The sequence below is a fragment of the Pinus tabuliformis genome, chromosome 3_2, assembly GCF_031772625.1.
Source record: "Pinus tabuliformis cultivar Carrire ecotype Pingquan chromosome 3_2, CPIR1, whole genome shotgun sequence".
Classification (NCBI taxonomy): domain Eukaryota; kingdom Viridiplantae; phylum Streptophyta; class Pinopsida; order Pinales; family Pinaceae; genus Pinus; species Pinus tabuliformis.
The window spans coordinates 177,184,926-177,197,633 of NC_142302.1; the positions used below are offsets into that span (position 1 = coordinate 177,184,926).

Below are 12,708 nucleotides of genomic sequence, written 5' to 3' on the forward strand. Positions count from 1 at the left end.
ATTTTTTTTAGAACTATTGCATATTTTAAATTGAACCAAAAAAATAGTTTAAAAATACACTATAATATTAAATTGAACCAAAAAAATAGTTTAAAAATACACTATAATATAAATGATAAAACACAAACACAAGAGAGTTGTTGTTCTCTTCGTCCCTTAAGTTAAGTTGTTCACTCTCGTTGATGTCATCAAAATCAATCAATCAACCAATTTCATGTTTTTTCTTTTAACCCTACGATGTTTTAAGTTAGAATGAGCCAACAACCCTATCTATTATAATTAAAAAAATAAAATTTTAAATAAAATTGAACATTAACAATAACATCTTCGTTAACTCCGTTAAATAGAATTGAGAGGAACTATTATAACTCACTGACGGACGATATGGTCGAATTTTAAACCAAATTTTTTTCGCGGAAGACTGTTTTTATTCATTTATTTAAATCAATAAACATGGCGGGACAGGGAATGGCATTGAATGGAGTCACACGGTTTTACTGAATTGAATTCAGAACAATTAATTTTGCATCAGGTTATACACCGAGTAGGAGGATGTATCACCACATACCGCTCGTGATTTCATTATGGCATTCATTGCATTCTGTACTCGTACGTAAATCCAACACAGCGCAAGACGTCACCATTAGTTAATGAAAAGAAGCTACAACAAATCAAATAATCATGTAGAGCAATCAGAACCAAATGATGTTCATGCTTACTAGACATTCCAAGGCCTGAAAAAGAAATTCAGAAATTGGGCTCAGGACTGAGAATGTGTGTAATACTGACAGATTGAATGAATGGAGGGATGGTGTATTGTGTTGTTATAGCTATTGCAACAAACACTTAACATCTAATGGCCAGTAAGACCATTATGGATAATGGTGATGTTGGAAGATTTTTGAGGTTGACAATCGGGAGTTTCACACAGGACAGGTTGATAAACAGGGAAGCAAGGCTTCAACACAAAGAGCAATGTGCAGAGAGGTTAGCTGCATCAGGATCAGGAGAAGGAGGTCCGGAGCTTAGCCAAGTGGTAGTGTATGCAGAGCAAGCAGTTTTGGCCAATTTGGACTGGGGAATTGATGCCTTAGAAGAAGCCATAAGTACATCCAATACGGAAACAAAGGCAGCTCGATTAGAATACGCAGAGAAGATGTTGCAGGTTTGCGCTCTGTTGGATGCAAGGCAAAGACAAAGGCAAACCACTGCAGGTCAGAAATTTTTTGGGGCTAATATTGGTCATTTGGGTAATTTTCCGAAAGATTAGTTAATTGAAAATGAATATTCCTTAAATATTTATAAGATGAAATTATTTTGTGTGAAAACCTGCCATGTTTTTTTAAAGAATATTTAAATCTTTCAAAAGTTCGACTAAATATTTATAATCCATGTTTTAAAAATTATAAAAATTCACCGAAGTTTCTGAACTTAACAGAAAATTAGAGCTCCATATTGCAGGTGTTGTTAATTCCTATCTGTCTGTGTTTGAAAAAGGCTGGCCAAATGTTTATGATTGATATTATAAGAATTCTAGGAATCCGCCAGGGTTTCTAGGCTTGCTGCAAAATTAAATCTCCTGAAAATTTTCCCTGCTGCAGGTGTTCCTAATTCTTATCTGTCTGCCTGGGCACATCTCAATCTGGCCTTGCTTTGGAAAATAAGGAACGACGATACAAATGCCGTTGTTCATATCTTGGAGATGTTTCTTGCAGAGCCTCTGTTTTCTAGAATTGATTTTGCACCGGAGCTGTGGGAGAGCCTCTTCCTTCCTCATCTCGCCTCCATCGTTGGATGGTACACCGAAGAGAGACATAGGATTCTTTCAGAGGTGCTGCCTAAGTCTACGCAAGCTTCTTTCCCCACAGATGAATATGATTTTAACGAATCCTTACTGTCCAGTTCCACCTTGAGCTCAGAACAGGCCCAAAGATTGAGACAACTGGAGAAGGTTTATCAGGAGTCCTTAGATGAAAATACCAGGCTATATACACGCTATTATAAGGATTCGATCAATTTTGATCCTACTATGAGCAAGAAGGGAATGCAGCCCTTGATGCCCATTGCAGAACCTCCGATGACACCAAGACAAGAGCTCAGTCGATCGATACCTCAGTCGGTAAAATTTGGACCTGTTCCGCCCAGGAGTGCAGGTTTTTCATCGTTATATGGATTTTCAGCTGGCAGTGGAGAAGCGTCTCCAATGTAATGATGTATAGCATCCATATTCATACTTTATTATATAATATTTCTTTAACTAATTACTGAAAAACATTAAAACTACACACTAATACCAAATAATTCAGTCAGTCAAAAATGCGTCCATAGTATTGGAAAACATAGTTGTTCCAGCAGGATCTTCTGAAATCTAATGAGTTGGAAAACTTATCACTTTATGCTGGTCTGCAGTGTAGTTTCTTTTCTTTCATAATGGATTGACGGGTTAACTTTCCCATAGACCTTTTTTTCCTCCTAATAGTGTTGAAAAACAGTTTCTGTTGACTCAAAACCTATGGGTAACAGATCGTTTTGTTTCAGCCATGGCCGGAATCTGGTTAACATCAATTTTTTTGCATAAAGAATCAAATAATATATATTGACCATCCGCTAGCAGAAAACAAAATGTCTGATAATGTTGGGTCCTGGGATTGCATTTGCAATGTAGAAAACAGAACAGTAGGAATAATGTGTCAAACTCACCCAAGTAGGTATTTGTTCCTTGATTACAAAATCATTTAGACAAAGAGAAATTTCAGAATAAGTATTTCTACACGGCCAAGTAAATTCAAGATGAAATCTGCTCACGCTCATGTACTTTGTTCCCTATTCCAATATTTCAATTTTTCTTCTGAAACCCTTCTAGGGTAGCCATTATAGTTTTTTCGCTGTTGTATGCTTTCACTATCCCCTTGTTGTTTGCATTTACTTATTTTATCATTTCCTTAGTTTCCTGGAATTCAGTGCCCCTCCTTGGTCCCAACCTTATTTCTCTTTGGGATTTTACTATTTTTAGAAAATCTATCGATTATGGATTTCACTGTGTCCATATCTCAATGAGATGAAAATATGTGACTAAGATACGCTGAAGACTTTTCTTGTGAATTTCATTACGTCAACAGGAAATTGATTATAGGAATTCTATGATTCTGGTACTAACTGTGGAAGATCATAAAATTATTTGTAGAATGCTTGCAAACTAGAGCCAAAAACTATTGAAATGCATAGTGACTGGGCTTCAGCTTGGTGTGACGGAAAAACTAAGTGATGAGATATTCTAATTCTTTCAGGAGGCTTTCCTAATTTTCATGCTGGGTTTGGCATTTATACTCAGGTGTGCATCCAAAAGTAGCAGGATTATAGATGATGAACCAGAAGCATTATCCGGAAGGAACAATGTAAGGTCAAACAGTTTTGTTCTTCTTCTTATCAGCTATAGGATTTGATAGATCTGAAAACTTATTTCATTAAGCTGGTTCCTGATTATTAGAAATGGCAGCAGGGCTTGTGGGAAGAGGAAGAGGGCAGAGCAACAAATGTTAGCAATGGTAGTGTATATAATGGTGATCTTGAAGTGGAATCTGAAGTGAAAACAGGAATGGAAGTAACCTCGACCTCCATTGGGATTCAGAAAAACTCCAGACGAGTATCCTCAAGGCATCAGTTGGCAGAAGATGGGTTAATGTTGTCAAAGCTCGTTTTTCCTGACGGGAGAACTTCCAGAACCAAGGCCATTTCCTCGAAACATCTAGAGACAAAAAGGGATCTGAAGTCCAGTTCTCTCTCAGAACTGCTCAAAGTAGATATCGATTCTGTTATCCATTTTCCACAAAGATATACTCATTCATCTGCCGATTTAGGGGCTGCTTCATCCAAACCTGAGCTTGAAGTAGAGGTAACTCAAATGATTTAAACTTCATGCATAGAGGACAAATAGTAAGAGTGGCCATGCCATTCAAAAAAGGGCTATACTTCAGAAACCTGACGGTTGTACATCTGTAACATTTGTGTTACTGTTGAGTGCTGTTGTTAATACCTGAAAGTTCAAAAAACTGCAGAAACCTAGCCATGTTTTTAATCATTGGGCAGTTTCCTTGTTCTCCTCCTAATCTTTCTTGTATGAGTGACATACTGCATAGCTTTTGATCCAAAACAATCTTGTTGAAGAAACTCTAAATATAATGGTGTTTTTTTAATGTCCTTTGTTGGAAGTACAGGATGGCATTTGGGAGAAAAGCATGAGATGTTCTACCCATTCGAGAGTAAGCTTTAGAAATCTGTATGAAGTCATATGTGAGGATGAGGAGAAAGGTCTTGAGGATACTGAATTAGAGAATGACTGCACAACGCATAAGGCAGAATTAGCAGAAAGCAGGTATACTTTATGCAATATCGATCACAATCCATGCTTGTAATTCTAAACAAATAAATGTCTAAGTGGATTTTTTTATGAAGTAATGCAAGGATGCAATTTACAGCTGCAACAAAAAACTGCTAAATAAATTGGCTATTCCTTTGTAATGCAGCTTTCCAATACAAATATCCTCACCGATGGCAGAAAGTGAAGAGGATGTTAGCCAAAGCTATCTGGTTCATTCATCTGGTAAATCCACTCCTCGAAGAAGGCCTCCAAAGGATTTTGTATGTCCCATAACAGGTCAGCTTTTCACAGACCCAGTCACCCTGGAGACAGGCCAAACATATGAGCGCCGAGCAATTCAGGAATGGCTAGGCAGAGGAAACACAACATGTCCAATCACTAGACAGACTCTTGGAAGCACTTCACTCCCAAATACAAACATCTTACTGAAAAGGATCATTGGTTCCTGGAAAGAACAGAATCCTGAATTAGCCATGGAATTCAGTTTCTTTGAAACTCCGGTACTTCATACTTCAGACTTTCTTAATGCAAATTCTTCAAATGGCCTTTGCTTGCAGGGATTAAATTCAAATCCGACTTTAAACCCTGATATTAATCGTACCGGAGTAAAATCTCACGGGGGATTTATAAGCAGAGTGACCCCCGTTTCTTCCCCAACCAGTGTAATCAGTCAAACTCTCCTTGAAACAATGATGAGCGAACTAGTACCATCCGTTTCAATCCTTTCCACTTCTAAGGATTTGCATGATTGTGAATCAACTGTTTTGACCATTGCAAGAGTATGGAAAGCCTGTAAAGGAGAGCCAACCATTCAATCACTCCTCGTTAGACCAGCAATAATAAATAGATTTGTCGAAATACTCTCTAATTCTCTTGATATGCAGATACTAAAAGCAACTGTGTACATTCTTTCGGAGATTGTATCTGCAAATGATATTGTGGCTCAAATTCTTTCCAAGGCAGACTCAGATTTTGAGTGTCTGGTTGCTCTTTTAAAAAAAGGAGTTGTTGAGTCTGCCACTCTTATGTATCAGTTGAAACCATCTTCCATACAACTTTCATTTCATGACCTTGTTCCATCTCTAGTCCATGTAATTACCACACATATTGAAAAGAAAGAGACACATTTTCAGATGTGCTTCCAGCCAAAGAAGGCTGCCATAATGATGCTGGAAAGGATGCTTGGAGGTGGAGATGACCGCAGCAGATTGTTGAATTCTCTTACTGTTATTTCTATGAACGGGCTTCCTGCTCTCATCAAGAGCTTGAAATGTAAAAACAGTAAAGTGAGGCTTTCTGCGCTTTCTGTTCTTCTTTACTGTATTCAAGCAAATGGAAGGTGCAGAAGCTTGATAGCTCATGGAGTTGGGTTGGTGCCAGTTTTGGAACTTTTTCACACCGGTAATGACAGGGAAAGAAGCATTGCCATTGCTTTCATTTCAGAGCTTGTTCGCTTGAATAGGTAAAGTTGTCAGACCCAGGAACTCTTTTGACACAATCTCTTAGTGTTCTAATGCTCTTGATCTTACAGATTAGTTCAGTTTGAGGCTTGTTTTATTCAAGTTTTTAAGAAAAATGCATTCTTCTCTTCTAGGTTCTGTTAAGTGGGAACCCTTGTGTCATTGTCTTCAAGGTTCTTTCACGCAGGAACTACTGGATTCATAGCTTTTGTGAATCTCCATTCACATTACGCTACTTTTCTCTTCAAAGCTTTCTTAGTCAGTAAAGTAATGTGGATGAGAAGTACGGGATCCATCACCCCTGTGTGTAGGATCAGCCCAAGAGGCGAATATCCTGGAGAAGGAAACTAGTCCCAAGCTCATGAAATGAGATTTTTTTAAAAATAAATCCTTTTTACTCACCAATCTCCCCAAGGAAAAAATATTTTTAATGAAAAACTCTTAACACCCTATACGCCTAAATGGGAAAGCCCTTATCTCCATTCCTGGTCAATGTCTGATCTATCCTTACGTCAAAATTGCTCTCATTGTCTGATATATCAAAGTCTATTCCCAAGGTTTGATCTATCATTATGTTCAAGGTCTGCTTCCAAGGTCTAATCTATCCTATCACTATGTGATGCGCTGTTGCTCACTTCCCCACACTGTTGCCGATACGGAGCTGTGAATGTAGGTCACAAAAAGCGTTATCGTAGCCTGCTTAAAGCTGAAATGGTCTTCAAAATTATCGATTATGAATGATGGCTCAAGCTGAAATAGTCTTCAAAATTACCGATTATCAATCAGATTTTTTTATAATAATTATATTTATAAATAAGTTTATTTTAGAATATAATTTTTACAATTTTAATTAATTATCATAATTAGATAGTTAGATAAATGATAAGAATTTCACTTTTATCGAATATTCTAAAATTTTCTTAAAAATATTCTCAACTCAAACATTAAAATTTATATTCAAAATAATTATATATAAATAAATGTTATATAAAATAAATTATAATTTTTTAGACATAAAATATAGATAAATCATAATCTTATAATAATTTTATTTACAAATAAAATTATTTATTTATTTTTTCATTATTGTAAAATAATTATGAATTTCATAATTAAAAATATTGTTATATATATATATATTAATTACTTTTATAATTAATAGTAATAATAATTATTACTTAAAATAAGGTTATTTTTATATTTTTTTATTGATATTTCATGTTGTATTTAGATTTTAATTTTTCAGAAGATGCACATCTTTATCTAGATCTAATTTTGAATCTCTATATTTTAGTAATTTATTTAGAAAATCTTTTTTCACAATTTGCTTATAAGTTAATTTTATAATTCAATTTTTTTTTAGATAATCAAATCTGAATCTCTCACAAAGTGAGAAATATATTATAGTTCAGTTATCAAACCAGTGGTGCGGATAACCATCATTGGTTACTATTAGTGAATTAGGCTGACTCATCACTGTTATTCAAGGAAAACCAGACCACGTAGAAAAACCAGACCACTTAGAATTACCTGCAGGTGGTCCATAAAGGGCAGGCTTTCGCTCTTGCCACATGCCTCTGGATTTTCAACCATTAACCTGTTTCCTTATGTCTCAGGAAGAGGAGTTCTTAGCTAAGCATATCAAATCTGAATATATTAAACACTAAGAGAGATCAAATTTTTTAAAGGGTATATTTTTTTTATCATTTAATTCTCATCATGTATTAGTTACTTCATATCAAATGTTAAAATCAATTTATTACGTATAGGAGGATCAAATTTGTTAAGATGTAATTGTTTTAATCATTTGATCCCTGTCATGTATTGATTATGTATCTCATCTATAAGATGAAGCTATACAACAAGGAAGTCAAAGGTTCCCAAAAGAAGTATCAAATTTCTTAAGATGTAATTTTTTTAATCATTTGATCTATGTCATGTATTGATTATGTATCTCATGTATAAGAAGAAGCTATACAAAATGGAATCCAACAGGTTCCCCAAAATTACTTTTAACTCTAGCCAAAACCCCCCACCTGAGGTTAGACCTAAGGCTAGCAAAAACATGCCCAGTCAGTTCTTAAAACATCTTGGGAAGAAAAAATATGTGCCCTTTGTCATTCTAAAATACCTTAGGGTGTAATCAAGTGTGAATTGAGTCTAATTCTTTTTTTTCATTGACAACTAATTTCTTTCATTTTTTGTGAGTCCTGAACTCGTGGCTTGAGTAGTCATGATCAGGGGCATCTAAGCTATTAAAATCACCCCACCAGGCCTAGGCCACACCAACCCTTAACATGAGTGGGTTTCGAACCAATAACCTTTTAACCGTGGAGTGCTTTAACAGAACACCCTGTCACCATCTATTCTAAATTCTATAGGCTCAACTAATTTCTAATTTCATTAATAATTCATAAATAATAAATAATAAATAAATATTCATTAATTATTTATAGAAACTAATTAAATATAACAATTCATTATCAAAGTAAATTTTTGTGACTATTATTATTCAATAATTTTAACTCTTATATTTTTATTTTAACTTTAAGAATTTATATATTTTTAGTAAATTTATATTATTATTGACATATGTAAAATTATCAATTTTTTATGATTTTTTTAAATTATAATGAAGTATTGACCTATATACACAATGCAGTACTCCTTTACATCTTCCTACTGTAAAATGTATCTCGAGGCAACAACAATTATATCAATTGTACACTAACCAAGTTCATTTTTTCCACACAATCTTGCCGTTCAAGTATTGTTCAGTTAATAACATTCTGTTCCCTCTCTTTCCATGCCCACCCTTTTTAGAATTTTTAAGGTTTTATTTACATTCTACACTTTACGCACTGTGATATCCCTCTTTGTATTCAGGTCTCTCCTCACAAGAAGTCAAATTTGATCTGATTAACAATTTGTAGTTGTTCATCTTAATTTCTAAACCAGTACGTTAGCTGTTATGCTTCTCACTGGCTCAGCTAAGTTTGCTGTTGTGGCGCCTCACTCTACATCCTCTTCAACGTACCTTTTAGGTGTTTTTGGAGGCCTTCTGATTCACAACCCGAGGTTCTAGTGTAGAATATAGAATAGAGATGCCTAATGGTTTCCCATATATTGTACCTAATCATGATATGTTTATTGGTCCAGTTAAATTTTGTTGACTGCTGGAGATTGTGATATTTATTCAAGGCATGGACATAAGTATGTTAATATATCTTTTCAGTGTGATGGACTTTTGAAGAGAGTAATTCAACAATATGCATTATCTCTTGGATGCCAGAGAAAATCTGTGGACATTAAGAAAAACATCTTCAGCTAATACTTGTTCATGTTGGCTTCAGGCGGGCTTTGCACACTCAGGTTCTTCAAATCATAAAGGGTGAGGGGGCATTCAGTACAATGCATATGCTTCTAGCATATCTTCAGATGGCCCCGCTGGAGCAATGCCCAGTTGTCGCAAGTCTTCTTCTCCAACTCGATCTTCTGGTCATACTTTCTTAATCTTCTGTTTTTAATTCCTCAGCCTACTGTTAAGCTCGTAAGCAATCTTGCCCTGATCTAAGAATTGGGAGCTGACAACTAACATAATTCTTTTTTCCAGGCAGAACCTTGCAAGATGAGCATGTACCGTGAAGAAGCTATAGAGACACTGATTGAAGGGCTAAAAGCTAAAGAGATTCTTATTTCTCAGATAAATTCAGCAAAAACTATAGTTGCTCTTTCTGGTAGATTCTCCTTATCTGGCAAACCTCTTACTGAGGCCTGGTTACTAAGAATTGCAGGTTTCAACAAACATTATAATGCTTTCATGAAAGCTGAGAAACTGCTGAATTCGGAGGGTGAATCACCAGAATTTCTTGTAAGAATTCTCTAGTTTAGAAATTGATTGTAAAGGCAAAACCTTTGGTTGCTTTCTGTTGTTTCTGACCCCTTGTTAAATTTCTTGGCTTCTTCTGTTAAATGTTATATAGGATGAGGAGGAAGCAGCTAAAGATTGGGATAGAAGAGTAGTATCTGTTCTCGTGAACTTTGAATTTGGTTCGGTCTTTGAAGCTTTAGGAGAATGCCTTAAAAACAATTCTGTGGAGCTAGCAAGACCTTGCCTTGTTGCCGCAACATGGCTCACACATATGCTGAAGGTCTTACCAGATACAGGTGTTCGGGATGTAGCTCGTCAATGCTTGTTGGAATCATTTGTTATGATTTTGCAATCATCCAGGAATTTGGAAGAAAGAATCCTTGCAACACTTGCTTTGACCAGCTTTATTAATGATTCAGGTAGTCTTAGCTTCTTCTTGAAATTTCTAATTCTTATTCGACTTATCAGGTTGTTTCTGGTTCCAAGACACTTTATTGATATTTACTCTTTGCTTATTACAAAGCACAGAGGGACTAAAAGATTTAGGTGCATATGTAAAGGGAATATGTGAACCTTTAAGGCAACTAAGGAAATTCTCCTCAGCAGCTGCTGATATACTTAGATCTCTCCTTAGCCTGCCATTTGTGAACATTGTAAGTCCCATCCCCTACTCTGAGTTATCAAGATTGTGACACATCTTTTTACTAAAAATAGCATAAATCCTTTGGGTACCAGTCCGAGCTTTGCAGTTTCGCAGAATTAGCTCAATTAGATTCCAGCATGAATGGAGAGGTTCGCTCACTTGCTCATTTTGGAGATCGAATTTATAGTGGTCACTCTGATGGCACATTGAAGGTATACTTTCCTAGCTTCTTTTCATATTTTTTACTTTGCCCCAGGGGTTTCTCATTCAAATTTCGTTTGTGTTAAGGTGTGGGATGGAAGAAAAATGCTTTTACATCTGATTCAAGAAGTGCAAGAGCACACCAAGCCAATTATTTCAATCTCTATTTCAAAACCAGGAGAAATTTTATACACTGGATCGCTGGACAAGACTGTCAGGGTGCGTTTCCATATGCTTGAGGACCAATAAATTTGCAACTCCTCTAAAAAGTTCCTCATTATTTTGCTAATACAAAGTTTTGCTGCTGGTTGATTTCCTTTATGTTTTGATGTTATTTTTTAAACTGGGTTTTACATGGCTATTTATTCTATTATGCAGGTTTGGGCAGTAGGACGAGAGGAAATTCATTGTATACAGGTCCATGACATGAAAGACCCAATAGAAGCCCTTTATTTTAACGGTGACATGGCCTGCTCTGTCACTCAAGGGACTGGAGTTAAGGTCAGTTTTTGTATATTGAGATTTCAAAAAAGGTTATGATCATGTAATGCAGATGACATCTGTGCTTTAGGTATTGTCAATCTCATGCGACAAGTTGCAGATTCATAATTGGAACGGAAGCTCAAAGTTGGCTATTCTAACAAGAATGTCAAGTGCCTTACCATGGCAGAAGGGAAAATTTATTGTGGCTGCACAGATTATAGTATTCAGGTAAGAATGTGCTTTCAGGATGGACCACCATTTCACTTCTTTCCCATTGCATATCTAATACAACCACACTAAAGAAATTGCTTTTTTGCATGTACAATTCATGCAGAATTTGATCAATCTCTTTGCATAAGATTAAATTACCTTTTGGTTGAATTGCATTGCCACCAAGAACCATTTTGGTGGTCAAAGACATAAGCGTAACCCATTTGAATTGACAAGTGCAGGAGATAGATTTGAATTGTGGTATCGTACGTACTCTTGATTCAGGAGTAAGAAAGTTGTTCGGGAAAAATTCCATCTATGCCATACAAATCCATGACAATCATCTCTATGCCGGTGGCTCTGTAGTGGATGGTGTGGCTGCCAAGGTGAGAAGGTTGTTAACTGACAATGTTTACTACTTAGGAGTTTTAACATGTGATTTGGATTCTTTTTGAGACGTACATTATGAGTAGTTGGAGTGCACACAATTGATAGTATTTGTTGTTACTGTGGTGACGGCAAAGGTTTGGAATCTTTCTACCAACACTCTTATGGGTTCTCTATCAATGCAAGCAGAAGTCAGATGCATTGCAGTAAACAATGATTTCATATTTCTGGGGTCCAAATCAGGTATTATTGAGGTGTGGTCGAGAGAAAGATTAGCAAGAAGAGGATCACTAAATGCGGGAGGAGGAGGAAACAACAGAGTTACCTGCTTGGCAGTGGATAAGGATGGGGAAGTTTTATTCAGTGGATCTCAGGATGGGAGGATTCAGGTAATCAGCGGAGGTTATCTTATCTTACCTTATCTAATGACATTAAATAATATCATTCATCTCTACTAACAGGTAAAATTTCATTTTGCTTATGGTTGCAGGCTTGGTCATTAACTTGAAAGGGGAGATTGTACAATGACGAGATTTCTAAATGCAACCAAGGAGATTGTACAATGACGAGATTTCTAAATGCAACCCAGGAGATTGTACAATGACGAGATTTCTAAATGCAACTAAATCTGAATGACAGTTTCATGTCCCACTACCTAATGATAATTGTCAGTTTCAGTGGGTTTTGTTGAATGATTCAATATGTGGTGTAAAATGAAATCATTTCTGCCTATCCCATTGGCAGAACCAATTCCATTGGGAAACTCTCAAGTAACTAACTATTCAACAAAATGTCCTTTTTCCTCTAATTGAAACGTCCCTAGCAACGACAGACAGGTACACACATTCTTTTGCATCAGTCAATGAGTCCTCGAGCATTTACTTTGCCTTCCTTTCATTCATCCTTTTGCATTAACTCAGTCAACGGGTCCTCGAGCATTTACTTGGCCTTCCTTTCATTCATCCTTTTGCATTAACTCAGTCAATGAGTCCTCGAGCATTTAGTTGGCCTTCCTTTCATCATCCTTTTGCATTATCTCAGTCAATATGTCCTCATTATTTTGCCCTTCTTCCTC

The 12,708-nt window shown here is 36.0% G+C and overlaps 1 protein-coding gene across 1 annotated transcript; it reads left to right on the forward strand.

The window, feature by feature from the left end:
- Positions 1-719: 719 nt before the first annotated feature.
- Positions 720-12,164, forward strand: LOC149180365 (putative E3 ubiquitin-protein ligase LIN). The gene is given in 18 exon segments (XM_089416080.1): positions 720-1,214; positions 1,602-2,205; positions 3,332-3,395; positions 3,497-3,892; positions 4,215-4,372; positions 4,524-5,840; positions 9,192-9,336; positions 9,452-9,709; positions 9,822-10,128; positions 10,238-10,362; positions 10,445-10,564; positions 10,641-10,772; positions 10,932-11,054; positions 11,155-11,185; positions 11,188-11,264; positions 11,489-11,632; positions 11,771-12,022; positions 12,124-12,164. Coding segments are annotated over 18 exon segments (4,629 nt in total). The 5' UTR covers positions 720-856; the 3' UTR covers positions 12,142-12,164.
- The last annotated feature ends 544 nt before the right edge of the window (positions 12,165-12,708 follow it).